This window comes from Trichosurus vulpecula, chromosome 3, assembly GCF_011100635.1.
Source record: "Trichosurus vulpecula isolate mTriVul1 chromosome 3, mTriVul1.pri, whole genome shotgun sequence".
Classification (NCBI taxonomy): domain Eukaryota; kingdom Metazoa; phylum Chordata; class Mammalia; order Diprotodontia; family Phalangeridae; genus Trichosurus; species Trichosurus vulpecula.
The window spans coordinates 431,351,866-431,369,175 of record NC_050575.1 but is presented as its reverse complement, the minus strand read 5'-3'; the positions used below and the strand labels follow the sequence as shown (position 1 = coordinate 431,369,175).

The 17,310-nt window shown below is 50.1% G+C and overlaps 1 protein-coding gene across 1 annotated transcript; it reads left to right on the top strand.

Moving 5' to 3' along the window:
- The first annotated feature begins 228 nt into the window (after window positions 1–228).
- R3HCC1 (R3H domain and coiled-coil containing 1) lies at window positions 229–14,486 on the top strand. Its single transcript, XM_036752986.1, is given in 9 exon segments — window positions 229–294; window positions 297–386; window positions 5,644–5,771; window positions 9,129–9,266; window positions 9,902–10,499; window positions 11,966–12,141; window positions 13,021–13,091; window positions 13,207–13,302; window positions 14,162–14,486. Coding segments are annotated over 9 exon segments (1,494 nt in total). The 3' UTR covers window positions 14,293–14,486.
- The last annotated feature ends 2,824 nt before the right edge of the window (window positions 14,487–17,310 follow it).

Here is a 17,310-nt window from a genome sequence, read left to right as displayed (position 1 = left end):
GCAAAGTGGGGAAGCTCAAGGTTGGGGTGGGGTGGGGGGCGCCTGGGACCGAGCACGGAATTTAGAGTCAGAAGTTAGGCTCTGCCTCTTACTCACTGTGGCGCTGGGGAGGGTCCCTTCTCATCCCTTGGGCCTCAGCTTCCTTTTCTGTAAAAGGGAGGGCCTGGACGAGATGCGCACCCCCTAAGCTCGCCGCCAGCTGTGAACATTTGGACGCGCCTCGCTGCCATGCCTCCCCCGGGCCGCGGGGTGGAGCTGCGACCCCGCCCGGGGATTTGGGTGTTTTTTTTTTTTTTTTTTTTTTAAGAGCAGGGAGGGGCGAGGCGGGGAGAGGAGGCGGGTCAGAGCCTGGGAGTGACTGCGCCGCTGAGGTCCGGCCGCGGTGAGTGTCTCGGGAACTCAGGGGCACTGGGGGTGGGGAGTGTCGCGCACCGTACAAAGCGCATGGGGTGGGGGGGTTACCTGGGAGACCCCCGCCGACCCCCTCAAGTTCACGTCCTTGCTAAGGGGCAGGGAGGCCGGCGAGGGAGAGATCGCGCCCCGGCAGTGGGGGAGGGGGCGGCGCTGCCTCGGGGTCTGCGTCTTCCTGGAGGGACCCTGGAGCCCCGGGAGAGCGTGCGCGCACCCCATGCCCCCAGCGCCGGCGGGACCCCCGGCTCCCGGCAGCCCGCTCCTCTCCCCTCCCCACTGACCGATCCAGGACCTAGCCCATCCCCTCCCCCCTCCCCCCCGTGTTGCGCTACATTGTAGCCCTGGATAACCTCCCGCGGCTTCCGGATGGGCTGGGGGTGGGACCCCAGTTGTGGTGCCGTTCGTCTGAGCCGTAGATCGAGACTCGATAGCCCAGCGGTCACCTAGTGCAGCCCTTTGCATCTTACGGAGCAAAAGTTCGAACTTAAATCGTCAGAGCCGCAAAGGGCCCAAGGACTTAGGACTTTAGGATAACGTTGCAATAGAATGTAGGATCTTAGAATAGATCGGAGGTTGTGAAATACAGTGTGGAACCACGTAGAATGTTACAATAAATAGAACACTTGGAATGTTAGAATAGAATGTAGAATGTTACTATAAATAGAACACTACAGTGTTACAGTAGAACGAAGACTCACAATAGAGAGGTAGGAAGTTGGAATGTTAGACTAATGGGAACATATTATGTTAGACTAGAATGTGGATGTTACGATGGACAGAATGTTAGAATAAAGGGGAATGTTAACAAAAGCAGTCCCATAGGTGCTGAAGAAAGTAGTTAATTAGACCTGGAGTCTGGAAGACCTGAGTGCAAATACTGTCTCAGGCACTTTCTAACCAGGTGACCCTAGGTAAATCAGTTAACCTCTTTCTGCCTTATTTTTCCCATCTGTAAAATGGGGGTGATAGTAGTACCTACCTTGTCTGCTTATTGTGAAGATATGATTGTGAGAAACACGGTTTTGGGGATCACTGGACTTCCCCAAATTGTGAGAAAACGCAATTTTGGGGATCACTGGACTTCCTAGGCAGGGCCAAAGTCCTGAGGAAGAACCCTGTGATAATCCCTAGGGAAGGCTGTACAGACCACAGGACTCCCAGAGGAAGACCAAGTGGTAACCCCCCCCCCTTCCTCTGTGGGGATCACAGGGCCCCCGAGGGGTCAGACCCTAAGGAGGACCCCAGTGATGGCCCCTTACAACAGTAGTGGGGAAATCACAGGACCTTCTAGGGTTGGACCCAAGGAAAGAGCCACGTGATGACCCTTAAGGAAGGCTGTGCAGACCGCAGGACTACCAGAGGAAGACCAAGTGGTAGCCCTCCTTAATCTGTGGGGATCACAGGGCATCCTAGGAGTCAGACCCTAAGGAGGACCCAAGTGATGGCCCTTAGCTCTCTTAACACTGCAGTGGGGAATCACAGGACTCCCCAAGGCAGGAACAGGAAGTAAGCCCAAGACAAGCTTCCGATGCTCATTGCTTTCCTTTCCTTAACCTTAGGAAAATCCATGTGATTTGCCCATTCTCACCCAAAGAACTCAGGACCAGAGTAGGCAGAGGAAGGCATTTTATTACACTCCTTGAGAGAGCAGGTATAGTGCTCACTGGAACACTTACACTGATACAGCTGCAGGAGCAGGGGTATCCATTCCCTCCACTCCTGCTAGAGTTATGGTTAGTTTACAGTCTTTGTTTTTTACATAGTTTTCCTAGGTTATACAGTTTATACAGGTAGGATAATAAGGATACAGAAGCAAAAGTGAAGTTAATTAGATTTTCCTTGTCTTAGTTACTTCCCCTACTTTCCCTCTTTAACATATGCAAATTGTGCAAATCAGTAGGCCTGGATTCTGGACCAAGACCAGACCCTAGATAAGCTTGAACTGGTTCAACCTGGTTTGGCCTCTCTAATTCCCCTGACTGCCTCCTCAAAAAGCATGCCTATGCGTACAAACCTGTGACCTCTCACCTGACCGACCTTGAGGCCTGGTTTCTGCTAAAGCTAGGGGAGGGAGGGGGGAAGTACACCTTTAGTTCTGTGGAAACTAAACTCCTCCTCCCATTTCTTACACTATGAGATAATTTTTTTATACATAAAGTTATGCAAAACATGCATTAGTGTTTCAGTTTTTCCACATTCCTTATTCCCATATTGCTGTTACTGTGTTCAGTGTTCTCCTGGTTCTGCTCACTTCACTTTGCATCAGTTCATACAAGTCTTCCCCAGTTTTTCTGAAATCAGCCTGCTCATCGTTTCTTCTAGCCCAATAGTATTCCATCACAATCATATACCACAGCTCATTCTGCCATTCTACTGTCACAAAAAGAGCTGCTATAAATATTTTTGTACAAATAGGTCCTTTTCCCGCTTCTTTGATGCCTTTGGGAAACAGACTTAGTAGTGCTATTGCTGGGTCAAAGACTATGCACAGTTTTATAGCCCTTTGGGCATAGTTCCAAGTTACTCTCCAGAATGGTTGGACTAGTTCACAACTCCATCAACAACGGTGCATTAGTGTCTCAATTTTCCCATATCCCCTCCAGCATTTGTCATTTTCCTTTTCTGTCACATTAGCCAATCTGATAGGTGTGAGGTGGTATATTTGCAAAGTACTTTGCAGAATTTAAAGTGCCAATATAAATAGATGCGGGATTCTTGGCTCAGTAAGAAGGCAGATGAAATTCAGTTTTATGCGGATAATAACAATCCAAAGCGCTTTTATGATGCCCTGAAGGCTAGTTATGGGCCAAAGACCAATGGTGCATCTCACCTACTCAGTGCTGATGGAGCCACATTGATTAGTGATAAGGATATGATCCTAGAGTCTTCTCAACAGACCGTCATCAATCAATGCTGAAGCCATTGACCGTTTACCTCAGGTTGAAGTTAATCCCTCCCTAGCTGAATGCCATTAGGCTCCTCTCATGTGGCAAAGCACCTGTTGCTGATTCTATTCCAGGTGAGATTTACAAGGTGGGGGAGGGGCATTGCTCATACAAAAGCTGACTGAAATTTTCTGGGTTACATGGCAAGAGGAGGTTATCCTGCAGGAGTTCAAGGATGCCTCCATTGTCCATCTCTATAAAGATAAAGGAAATAGATTGTCCTGTGACAATCACAGGAGGGTCTCTCTGTCTCTCTCTCTCTCTTTCTCTCTCTCTCTCTCTTCTCTCTCTGTCTCTTTCAATCTCTCTCTCTCTCTCTTCCTCCCTCCCTCTTCCTCTCCCCCCCGCAGTAATTATTAATATTATTCTTACTAGAATACAGAATGTCAGAGCTGATGGGGACCTCAGAGGTCCTTCAGTCCGGCCATTTCATTTTACAGAGGAAACTGTAGATTTTAGAATGTCGGAGTTGGAAGAGGTCTCAGAATCTGGAATATTGGGGCTGTAAGAAATAGACCGAGTTGGGAAGCACCTTAGCGACCCCTAGTGGTAAAATGAGTAGAGTGCTATGCAAACTTGTCCTTTCTTCACACCTGGGCACTGGCCCCACTCCTTCCTTACTTCCAGTTCCTCCCCTTCATTAGAGCACCCACCACCTTCTGCAAGAAGCACTCCCTGGTCTCTTCACCTGCTGGTATCATCCCTCCCCAGCTGCCTTGTCTTTCCGTGTGTTTATACACACATGGTGCCTCCTACAAGAGAGTGTTAGGAGTAGGGATTGTTTCTTTGTTGTGTGTCTGTCTCCCCACACCTTGCACAGGGCTTGGCACATACTTGGTGTTTAATATAAACTTACCAATTGATGGGCTTGAAATTAGAGGAAGACTCCCCTGTCTCACAAACTTCCCAGCTGGCTGACCCCACCCAATTCATTTACCTTCTCTGGTCAAATGAAAAGGTAGAATGATGTGAATTCCAAGGTGCCTTCCAGTTCCAAATCCTTGTTCCTATGATTCCTCATTTTACAGAGGAGGCATTAAAGCAATTGGATATCAGATCTGCAGAGAGTTAGAATAAAGGATGAAATGTCAGAGCTGGGGAGGACCTTAGAGCTCATCTAGTCCGGTGCTTCTTAAACGGTGGGTCTCAACCCCATGTAGGGGTGTGAAAATTTTGGCAACAGTAACAGGTTTCTGAATGCACAATGACCAAAGTTAATTAAAAATCAAATGCGTAAAGAATCCAAGGTGTTTCTGGCAGTGGTTTCCTGTGTTACATGGCCCAACTTCGCAGCAGCCTTGGTTGTTAAGGCATGGCATGCACACTTTGCACTGTACATGTGGTCACACTAAAGAATGCAGCCAAAATGTGGGAAGGAGTGACAAGTGAAAAAGTTTAAGAAGCCCTGATCTATTCCAAGCTTTTCATTTTATTAAGAAATAAACTCAGAGTTTAAGCAGCATGTCTGAGGTCACATAGCTCATAAGTGGCAAAACTCATTTGGGAGCCCAGGTTCTCTAGCTTCAACACTAGTGGGGTAGGGGTCAGTCAAGGTAAGGGGAGGAACAAGCATTTTTTGGGCCTTCACTGTGTGCCGAGCAGCATACTAAGCACTTTTGCAAGTATTACCTCCCTAGATCCTTACAGCAGTCCTGGGAGGTAGGTGCTGTTACTATCCCAATTGAGGAAATTTAAGACAGATAGAGGTTAGGTGACTTGCTCAGAGTCACGCAGCTAGGGTTTGAATTCAGGTCTTAGACTCTAAGCCCAGTCCTCTGATAATAATATAATGACATTCACATCACCTAGCTCACGCATTCATTTTGGGGATCCAATAACGTTGGATATGAACACACTTGGTCACCACAGTTGGGGGGGGGGTGCCGTAGGTGAATTCTACTTTACTCCCAAGCAATATAGCCAGACATCAAACCCAGTCCTCCTACCTCTAGGCCAGAACTCACCACCAGGTCCCAGTAAGTTCTGTAGCATGGAGGTACTTGGAGCTTTTGTATGCAAAGCTGTTGGTGGCACTACTCCATGTAGATCTGGATGTTGGCATCATAGTTTTAGGGACCTGAGAGGCCATCAATCTCCTTTTACAGATGGAGAAGCCAGAGGTGAAGTGACCTGCCCCATGTCAGGTTTTTTTCCTTGGTAAAGTAGGACTAATGGTCTTTCCTTCCCCCCCCTCCCCGGGGCTTCTTGGGAGTGAGAGCTTGGATCCTTGTTCTCATCATCCTTGAGTTCATTGTCTGGTGTTACAATCTCTTGGTCTTTTGTGCAGGACTGCTCAGAGTTCACCCTGGCCCTGCTCAGCCTAGATGGTGTCGTCCTCTCCCCAACAGAGAATGACTTTATCCTCCATGTCAAGGAGGAACTGGACCGATTCCTCCTGCAGAAGCAGCTGTCCAGGTGAGATAGCTTGGGGGCAGAGAGCCCGGTGAGGCACCATTGCCGATCCAATCCCCTCTCAGCATACAGAGCGATGCTTGATTGCAGTATCTGCAGTGACCCCTCCATTTCCTCTCACCTAGATCAGTTCACTCATAGGAAGTGATTAGCTACAGTTAAGAAGGTGTACTCTGTGGCCATATTGAATAAAAGGAAACCTTGACCCAGAGAAGCATCAGGGTCAAGAACCTTGACCATCTTTGCCCATAGATGGAGTGTTGGCCTTGGAATCAGGAAGAGCTAGGTTCGAATCCTGCCTCTTACGTGGCTTAGCTTTGTGACTACATGAGTCACTTAGACTTCACTGAGCCTCAGTGTCCTTGTCTCTGAAATGGGGGTAATGATAATGCCTCTGGCACTGACCTGGCAGGGTGGTTGTAAGGTGCGGATGAGATTCTATTATTGTAGTAGCTGACATTGACACAGCAGCCCTGTGAGGGTGACTTTGTATTATTTATGTACGTATACATTATAATGTAACCTTTTTGAGGGCAGGGACTTTTCTTTGTATCCCCAGCACTTAGCAGAATGCCTGGCACATAGTAGGTGCTTTGTAGATGCTCATTAATGGACTAACTGACTGATTGGACAGTCAATCTGTAATCCCCTTATCAAATGAGATAATTTACACAAAGTGCTTGGCCAACTTTAAAGCAGTATATTTTCAGGGGCACAGTGGAGAAAGCCCTGGACCTAAGTCAGGAGTTCAAATGAAGTCTCAGACACTGACTAACTGTGTGATCCTGGGCAAGTCTCTTCACCCTGTTTGCCTCAGTTTCCTCATCTGTAAAGCTGGAGTGATATAACATCTGCCTCTCAGGGTTCTGGTGAGGAGCAAATAAGATAATTATTTTTTAAAAGGTGCTCAGCACAGTGCCTGGCTTTTGTTGTTCTTGAAGAGGACCATAACATCAGAGAGGGAATGCTGTCACATGCAGGTGAACTGGATTGAAGTGAGGGAGGGCTGAGCAAAGTCACCAGCCTCACTTTCTCCTCCAGAGCCCTCTGGGCCCAGTGGTGAGATATAGATCAGGATGACTCACACTGCCTGGTACACTTTAAAGTGCTAGCAGGGTGAGTGTATCATCATCGTTGTCAGCAGCTAGGTGGTGGGTGCAGTGGATAGAGTGCTGGGCCTAGAGTCAGGAAGACCTGAGTTCAAGTCCAGCCTCAGACACTTCCTAGTTGTGTGACCCTGGGCAAGTCACTTCCCTGTTTGTCTCAGTTTCCTCATCTGTAGAGTGAGGAGGTGGCAAACCACTCCAGTATCTCTACTAAGAAAACCCCAAATGGGGTCTCGAAGATATTGATGAGCTCATCTGAGCTCATAGGATCATGACTTCAGATCCAGACGGGAGCTCAGGGGCCATCCAGTCCAACTGCCTTGCTTTGTAGTCCGTCGACAGGCGCTTCCTTTGTGCTAGGCTCAGATGAGCACACAGAGGCCCCAGAAATTGAATTGCCCAGGGACCCACAGCTAGCCTGTGTCTGGGGCAGGATTTAAACCCCGGCCTTCATGATTCCAAGTCCACTCCAGCCCCAGCTGCCTCTGGTATTGACTGCAAAGCCTGATCTAAATGAATCACTAGTGTTCTCAGTGCCCTGCGCTGACCGTGAGCAAGCTGAGCCCAGGTCTCAACAGGCTCGGCCCCTCTCATCTCTAGCTTTCCTCTGCCACTGATGAGCCTCGTGACCACAGGCAAGCCCTTTCTCTTGTCAGGGCCTGGCTGGCTCATTTGATAAGTGAAGATATCACATGAGGTGGCTCTCTGGTCCCTCTCCAGCTGAGATATCTTGTGCATAGTGCGTGGTGCAGCAGACAGACTCTGGTATTGGGAGTGCCAACCCTCTCACAGGTGCTTTTTGAGCCTCGCTGTGACCTTGGCCAGATAGCTTGGCCACTCTTAGCCTCAGTTTCCTCATCTGTAACATGAGGGGCATAGACTAGACAACCTCCAAGGGCCCTTGTGGGTCTGAGTCAATGATAGAATAGTGCCCCAGCTCCTTGGAAAGATGCCAGGTCCTCTGCTGTCCTCTTCCCCAGCAGCCCCGGGAGGTGGCTAGCCTAGTCATTGTTATGCCCATCTTACTGATGGTGGGACGGAGGATTAGAAAAGCAAAGGCTTGCTCCAGAAGAGGGACTGACCTTGGAGCCAGAAGACCTGGGTTCTGATCTCAGTTTCCTCTGGGCCTCAGTTTCCTCATTGACAAAATAAAGGCTTGGACTAGATGAGCTCCAGAGGTCCCTTCTTGTTCCAGATCCGTGCTGTTGAGCATCAGAGTGGGGATGGGAACTAGGTCTTCTTGGCTCTGCCCTCCTCCCTCCTCTTGTATTAGCATTTCCTTTGCATGTGGAGATGAGGGCCCCAGTGGCCCAGTGTCTCAGAATCTGAGGGTCAGAGGGACTTTGAAGGCTGCCCAGTCCTGACAGGTGATCTCACAGCCTCTGTGTGAAGACCTTCAAAGTGGGGGAGCCACCACCTCCCAGCCAGCCCTGTAGTGCTGCTGGGTCTGCCCTTGGGGCTAAGCAGGACAAGGCTTAGCCCTGGTCCATAGAAGAGACCTTGAGGGATGTGAAGGTGGCTTTTGCAGCTCCTGAGGCTCTTCTTCTCCTCACTGAATCTCCTAAGTTCCTAAGACCCTACATGGTCCTGGCCTCCCTACAGTGTGGTGCCCAGGACTGAGCTCAGTACTCCAGATTTGGGCAGATGTCAGTGAGACTGTCACCTCCTTCTTCCTTGAAGCTATGCCCCTGGAAACTATGCTCTAAAAGTTGCCTGAATGAATGAATGAAAAGGCATTGGTAAGCACCTACTGTGTGCCAGGCACATTACTAGGCATTGGAAATGCAAATAGAAAGGTGAGATAGTTCCTGCCCCCAAGGAGCTTACATTCTAACGGGGGAAACGGCAGAGATGGAGAATGGAATGTGTCTGGGCAGGTACCTAGATGGTGGGTCGACCTAGAGGGACTTTCGTGTGGCAATAGCACTGTTAATTTGGCTGGTGTCCCCGGAGTAAGAAGGGGCTGGGGGTGGAGGCGCCAGGCTAGATGAAGATGATCCCTGCAAAGCCCCAGTACCTTGGTGGGTTGGTTCTAGATGGGATTTGAAGTGTGGGGCTAGTTAGGAGACTGTAAAGGAGCAGAAAGTGGGGTGCGGGGTTCCAGTCCCCCTGAGCTCCTTCAGGGTGGGCTGGGTAGGTGGTTTGACTCCTTCAAATGGTTCTCAGTGCCCTGGGGGAAGCCACCTTGATCCCCTCCCAGCCCCCCAGGGACTGGGGCCAGCCTGACTAACTCCCTCATGCTTCCCTCCCACAGAGTGCTTCTCTTCCCACCCCTCTCAAGTCGCCTCCGGTACTTGATCCACCGAACGGCCGAGAATTTCAAACTCCTGAGCAGCTTCTCAGTTGGGGAGGGCCCAAAGAGGAGGACAGTCATCTGTCACCTGGACACCAGGTGCGAAGGCCAGCTCCCCAGGGCTGAAATCCTGGAGGAACGTGGCCTCTCCCACTCCACTGGTGAACTCTGGGATCAGCTCTCCAGCTTCTAAATGGAGAATACATTTGGGGGCCTAGGAGCCAGGGACCGTTTGGGACATAGCCCCTGCCATGGGCTTGAGCCTCCCTCTTATCGAATCAGGCCCCACATTGGCTTTGTAAACAGTAAAGCCCACTGGCCTTGCCATCAGAAGACTCGGCATAGCCAGTCTGACATGTCTCGCCATGTGACCCTGGGCAAGGGCACGGGTTGCGAGTCAGAAGACCTGGCTTTGATCCCCGGCTTTGCCACTCACTGTCTCTGTGGCTTCGGGCAAGTGACGTCAGCTTTCTGTGCCTCAGTTTCCTCATCTGTAAAAGGAGGAGTTTGGACTTAATGACCCCTAAGGTCCCATCAGCTCCACATCTGTGGTCCTGTAATCCTCTATTACATCACCTCTCCAGGCTTTCATTTGTTGATCCGTAAAATGAGAACAAGACTGCCTCCCTCCTTGAAGCTCAGGGCTCTTTTCCCTCAAATGCTACAGGAATGAGAGTTATTGTTAGACTTGACCTGTGGCCACTAGAACACCTCTTCTCCCACTTTGCTTCTAGGTTACCGAATTTGGATAACTACTTTCCCTCCCACCCGATCCCTGGCCGCCGGGGCAAGTCTCGAAGGCCCCGGCCCAGATTAGCCCAGGAACCAGCCTCTGGACCCCGGGCTCCGCGGCAGGTCCGGAGGCAGAGTGGCCGCAAACCTGACCAGGCCCTGTACGTGCCTCGGGCGCTACGCAGGAAGTCTGAGCGAGCTCCGGACCTACTGCCGGTAGAGGCAAATATTGGGGATGGGCGTGGGAACCCAGTTGGAAAGATCCCAGAAGAACCCAAAGATGTTGGCAGCGAGGACCAGGGCCCTGACCCTGACCCTGACCCCGGACTCCCCGATCAGGCAGTGCCTGGAGTGGCAGGAGATTTAAAAGACCAGAACCAAATGGTCCCAGGTGAGGCTAAGCCGGACTCAGATGAGCTGGATCCCCCTGGCTCCAAGAACCAGGCACAGGAGGCAGACTGCCAGGAAGCAAAGGATCAGACCAGCTCCAATCTTCAGATCCCTTTGGAGGATAGGAGGAAGACCCTCCCAGTGAAGAGTGTCCAGGAGGAAGAAGCTGGCAGCTCCTCCGAGGAGGAGTCTGATGAGCTGATACAGGAGGTAACAGGCCCCTTAGGTCCTGAGATGGGCGACCATAGAAAGGGTGGCTGGGAGGAGGGGGCAGGGCAGTAGAGGCCATACATGGCTGCATATCAGTGTTGGGAAGGGCTGTGTCCAAAAGCCTCCATATAGCCATGTTTCTAGGGATGTGGATGAAAGGGAAATTGAGGCAGATGTCAGTTAACTGACTTGGCCAGGGTCACACAGCTAGGAAGTATCCGAGGCCAGATTTGAACTCAAGCCTTCCTGACTCCATGATGCCACCTACCTGGGTGAGCTAGGGTGGAACAGGTGACATTCATGCCCATTTTAAAGATAGGGAAACTTGAGACCTGAAAGGGTTTCATGACTTGCCCGGTTGGGACAGTTGGAGTGGCACCCAAGTCTCTTGGTCCCCAGCCCAGCTCTCCATTTACCCCCATGCTGGAGAAGGAGCTCATCATTAGCCCCTTCCTCCTAACCCACCAGAAAAAAAAAACCACTCCACTCCCTCCATAACTGTAAGAAATTGCATCCAGAAACCCCCAGAGATATTTTGGTGTGACATATTTAGAACGGGAAGAGCCTCCAGCCCCCTGAGGCCCAGAGCTACATAGGCTGTGCTGCCAAGGGATGGCTGGGAGCCCAGGGCCCCTGACTCAATGGCCAGAGTTTGTTCTGTGCCCTTCCCTGCTCCCCGTGCCCCACAGGGCCGTGGCCTCTCATATTCATTCCTAGTGTCATAGGAACGTAACAAAGGACTTGGAAGGTCAGCAGGTCTAAGCCCAGTGGGGAGAACTGAGAGCCAGAGCCCAGAAGGGATTTGTCTGCAGGCTAGGCAGAGAGGGGCAGGGTGGTGTAGTGGGCGGGGCCAGCCTCGGAGCCAGGAAGAGCCTCTCACACACCCACACACCCACAGCAGCAGGTGTCTCTGCGCTACTCCCTCTGATGCCCAGCGGCAGAGTCATTATGGATTTGCCTTCATGGAGGAAGTGGCCACACAGGGAGCCTCACAACTGTAAGTCCAGACTAGTCTACAGACACGTGTGCACATTTGTCACACTACACGGACATGGTCACATACACACATGATGGGTGTGTGTCCCCACTACACGTGCACTCACGCATGCATATAAGACACATTGTACCACACGCACATGTGAAGCACACGTTATACACACACAACATGCGTACATACTCATACATGCCTGCACACGCATAAACATGTCTACGTGCACGTACAGCACTCATACACGTGCTCACTCACCCCTACCTGCTTGGGCACACATCCACATATGCACACTAACTCACCCCTACACACGCGTAGCTACTCCATGACAGAACCAGGGTTTGACCCCTACCCCCATTCTCTGACTGCATATTGAGGGGCATTTCAGGCTCCTCCCAGGCACTGCTTGGTCAGCTCCACTGGCCCCTTGTCTTGGACAGGCCTCCCCAAAGACTTTACCCCTCTGGCCTGTTCCCAGATCATGGACAACGTGGTTGACCAAGAGATTCAGATTGAGAAGATCCACTTGAACAGCTGCTATCTGGCTGATAACCAGTCATGGGGGGAGAATGGCTTTGGCCACGTGGTGGAAATCTATGACTTTAAGCCCTCCTTGAAGACAGAGGACCTCCTAGAGGCATTTTCGGAATTTCAGTGAGTGGATGAGAGGAGCTGGGGCCACTGGGGGTTTGGGCTGGAGAGAGGAGTCAGTGTGGTGACCCTGGACACCCTGCCCTGGCATCATCATCCCCAGAGGGTGACTCCCTCTTGTCCTCTGTTCCTGCTGGCCTCAATCCCCATCATTGCAAAGGTGAAGCTGGCCAGCTCCGTGTGAGACTGGGGCTGGCAGGGGGCCAGATGTGGGTCTGTCATTGCTTCCTGTGGGAGAGTGTCTTGGTGGTATTCTGGGGGCAGGGTCTAGGATCTGAGGGGACCTGGGTTCAGATGCTGCCTCTGGCACTGACTGGGGCTATGACAGTCACCCTCGGTCTCTGTTTCCTCATCTGTAAGATGAGTGGGTGGATGGTGTGACCTCTGAGGTCCCTGCCAGCCTAGACCCATGATCCTGTGAAGCCACTTCACTCAGCCTCGGTTTCCCCATCTTTGGAATGAGGGAGCCAGCTCCAGGTCTGTGATCCTCTGGTCTTTGGACATTTTTTTTCCTCATCTGTAAAATGACCTCAGGGACCTCTCACATATCTTCCCACTCTGAATTTGTGCTCTCTCTCCCCAATAATAATAACACCATTAATTCTCATCTGCATAATTATTTAAAGTTTGCAAAGCACTTTACAAATACCATCTCATTTGTCCTCACATCAGCCCTGGGAAGTGAGTGCTGTTATGAAACCCAATTTACAGAGGAGGAAACTGAGGATTTGAGAAATCAAGCAAAGTGTTTGGGGAGATCACACAGTAGAGAATGGGCCGTGTTTGGGAAGTGGAGCAGAGAGGGAGGTTTCCTGGGAGGTTTTGAGAGAGAAAGTTTTTGTCCTATGGCATTTTCTTAACTCTGACATGTCTTCTTCCTAGGGAGAAAGGGTTCAAGATCCAGTGGGTGGATGACACTCATGCTTTAGGCATCTTTTCTTGCCTAGCATCAGGTAATGAGCCTGTGTTTGGCGCTCCTCACACCTCCGCAGGCCCCCAGGTGAGGCCTCACTCGAGGGAAGGCCAGGAAGGAGCTTGGTGACACCCAGGTGTGTTCTCTCTCTACAGCAAATGAAGCCTTGATCAGGGATTTCTCAGAACTGAGGATCCGTCCCCTCACTCAGGGAGCCAGACAGTCCAAGCTCAAAGCCCTCCAGCGTCCAAGTAAGAAACCATCTATCTCTCAGGGTTATTGTGAGAAGCAAATGAGATAATATTTGTTAAGTGTTATAAAATCATTAGGAGCAGAAGTGGGGCAGTATTCAGAGTACTGGGTTTGCAGTGTGAGGATTCACTTTTCTTGCCAGCTGTGTGACACCCATCAAGTAACTTGGCCTCTCTGGGCCTTGGGGCCTTGGCCCAGAACTGGCTGGATGCCCTTTGGGCTCTGAGGCCCAAGATGCTGTGGGAGCTGTGTGATCTTCTCTGGGGGTGGGGGGAGAAAACAGCAGAGAACAGGTACAGGTGCCACAAAGCAGGCCTTCCTCCCACCCCCAGATCCTTGGGGAGTTACCTCCTGGTTCTCTCTTTGCTTCCTGCCGAGCCCTTGATGACAGGATGGGGCAAATCTGAGCACCATTACTGAGGCCTAGCCTGGGATTCTGAGAGCCTTTGGTGGGTCATGGTCCTGACTGTAAGCCCAGGGGATGGGGGGGGATGCTTCCTGAACTGTACGTGCTTGGGGAAGTGGCTTTGTGTCTGTGGGCCTTGGTTCCTTCTCTGTAAAATGGGGATAATGATCTTAGTCACCATTTATTAAGTGCTTATACATCGGGCACTGCACTAAGTGCCAGGGATACAGAAGAGGTTTTAAGGGGAAAAAGCTTTAGAAATGAGTTATTTATGAGTAATTGTTTTTTAAAAGCCACATTTTACAGGTGGGGAAATTGAGAGAGAAAGGAGGGTTTTATCCCAGTCTAGGAGGGAGGATCAGGCTTGGAGCCTCCACAGGAGGATCTCCCAAGGATCTCAGAATGCTGTGGTTCAGCCCGTGAAAAGATTGCGCTCTCACCATTACTTTCAGAGCTCCTGCATTTGCCCAAGGAACGGCCACAGACCAGCACAGCTGTGGCCCGGAGGCTAGTGGCCCGGGCCCTGGGCCTCCAGAAGAAATGTAGAGAACAGGCGAAGGCTGAGTCCTCTGCCCAGCCTTGAGTCACCAGGCTTCCCAGTGGAGCAGCCTAGGACCCAAGCTCCAGGGCTCTGGGGGCTGGCCCCCCTTCCACCAGGCCCAATGACCAGCTCCAGCCAACAGCCATCACTGAAAGGTCGCCAACCAAGGGTCTGATGGCCTTGAGTGTATTTTTAGATGTTGAGAAGAAAATTAAAAATGGCCTGGATGAAAGTTGTACTAATGTCTTTTCCTTGATGCTGCCCCATCCATGATAAATGGGCCATTCTCCCCACAGGACATCGGGGGTGTTGTCCACCAGTCCTGGCTGGGTCCCTGCTGGATGGCTTAAGGACCAGGTTGGAAGAGGGGGAGGGGGAAGAGGGGAGGCTGGGACTGGGCCTGGAGGTATTTCTGCCTGGAGTCAGGGCCCTTCATTGGGTCTTCCTCCTCTTCCTATTCTCCTTTAACAGAAGAGTATGAGCCAGTGTCCTTCCTCTTTCTGCCTTTGACCAAACCAAACAATGACTGGTCAGCTGGGTTGGAGGCTCCATGAGGTTCTCCTTAAATATGGAATGTCCGTGTGGGCTGTCAAGGGGCTGCTTCCACATGGAAAGCAGAAGTCCTAATTGTGTCTGATGAGGATGAAGTCCCTTTCTGCTCTACCTTCCCTGAAATATTTGATCCCCCTACAAGTGGGTGGTGGTATTGTCCCTGACAAAAGAATTTTAAATTTCATCTAGACCAGACTGGTCTCAAACCTGTGAATGACTGGAGCTGAACAAAACAGGCCAGAGACAGGTGAGTCAGAAATCAAACAAAAGTTTAATTTCAGAGTGAGGAAAATAGCTTGCAAGCAAAGTCTGCCTTCCTGAGAAGGGGGGCTTGCCTGCTTATGGCAGGGGTAGGGCTTTTAAGCATGAAAATCATAAAAAGTCTGGACCATAACACACAAAAGACTGAACCACAACACAGGCATTCTTGGAGGCTGTTGAGTCCTGTGTGAACAGTCTCCAAATTATTCAAATCATTAAGGGTCATTGAACCTTGTGATCATTCAGTGGGGCACAGAACCAGAGTCAGCTTAGCAGAAACAGGAGTGAAGCACCCAGTTCAGTTCACTTGTTGGTTACAAGCATGGGGATTGTTAGCATGTCAGGGGATTTGGATTTGATTGATTTCTGCTGTAGCATATCTGTTGTGATCGCAGCTCTCAGGTTAGGGTCTCCTGGAAAATAGGGAAGCTCCAACAAATCTAAATAGTATCATTATTACACATATTGATTAATATGAAAGTGACAAATCCCATGACAACCGGAGCATAGGGGTCAAGTAAACTTCAGGGTGTCCCAGCTAGGAAGTGTCTGAGGTAGGATTTGAACCCAGGTGTTCTTGCCTCTAAGTCCATAACATTATGCTGTGAGATGGCTAGTTTTGCCATGGGCAGGCGATAGCTCTTCCCAGCTTTCTCATGCTGTCCCACCATGTATAGTGGTAGGTATAGTACCACATGATAGCTTAAGAAACAGCTGCTTCAGTGACCCCAAGCTGCAACATGACCAAAAAAAATCTTTTAAGTCAATAATTTGGCTATTGCTATATGGCTGTGGATCGTAGAACACCATCTCCAAAGAATCAAAATTGTAAATAATTCAGTCAGTTAAACATTAAGAGCCTGCTATGTGTCAGGCAATGGAGTGATACTTAGAAGAGGAAAGTAGGTGGTAATGTATTACTCGTGATGACCTTTGTTAGGGTTAGGCCTAAGGGTCAGCTTGTGACCTGTAAGACTGAAAAAAAGAAATGATCCCCCCTCCCACATCCTCTCTGCAGAGGTGGAGGACTACAGGTGCAGAGCTCTGCGTATGATGTCAGGTCTTTTCATTGTGACGGTTAGATGTCTCCAAAGAAGAACACAAAATCTTAACCTTGGGTGGGTGTTCAATACACACATTTAAACAAGATTGTTTAATGACTAGTGATGGCCTGCTATCATAACTTGTTATAATCTGAAGTCATTAGTGTGTTTGAAGATTAAAGACTATGCTAATGACATTTTTTTCTCTCATGGGCAGTGGCATTATGGGAAGGGGAGGGAAGAGGGATACAATGAAAAACGTAGGTGATGAAAAAACTAAAGCTATGAATGAAAATTATTTAAAGAAAAGAGAGATGGGCAGGTCATGCCAAAAGCATGATCATAGATTTATAGCTGGGTATCTAGCCCCCTATTTTACAGGTGAGGAAACAGGTCCAGGGAGATGATGACCAAGATCTCAAAGAGGGTCAGTGGCAGAGTTTGACCACCCAGGGTGGGCTCTGACTCCAGACCTATCTCACCATCACATCACATGGCTCCCTCATACCCATGAAACACTGAAAGCCTCCCGGCATGGTGGGTCCATCCTCTGGAAGGGGTTTAGGGGAAATGTAGATGGCTCTAATATTGACATCAGTGATCCATTGAAATAGACCAGAAATGCTTTGGGGCTGTCCTCTGTTACCTCGCACACTCACCGTGTGGCTGGCTCATCTCCATACACAAGGGTCACGTATAAGACCATAGGGCTGAGAGTGGGAAGGGATCTTAGAGCACCCAATCTGGCTGCCACATTTCCACTCTCTCTTTGGTTTTGTTGGTAGTATGCTACAACCACCATAAGCCCTTGAAATAGATACTCCAAGAAAAAAAAATGGAAGAGCAGGGAATGCTCTTTGCTGAGGGACGATGGGATCCTTATCACTCCTTGAAAGCTGGTTCTCTTGTTTGGCGAGACCAATGTATGTGCAGCTGAGGCAGAGGTCATGGGTTTGAGGTCCCAGAAGGTCAACTGGGTTTGCACAGAGACATTCTGTTGGAGGGACATCGGTCACAAAGGGACGTGGACAGTGTGGCTGGCTCAGTGCCACCTAGTTCTGGGCCTAGCTGTCTTAGTAACAGATCAAACAGTAACCATTGATTAAGTGCCTACAAGGTGCCAAGTGCTGCAGAGAAGCACCGCTCCTAATCCTTCAGAGCCCATCTGAGGGGTCATAGACGCATACCTGGAAGGGACCTCAGA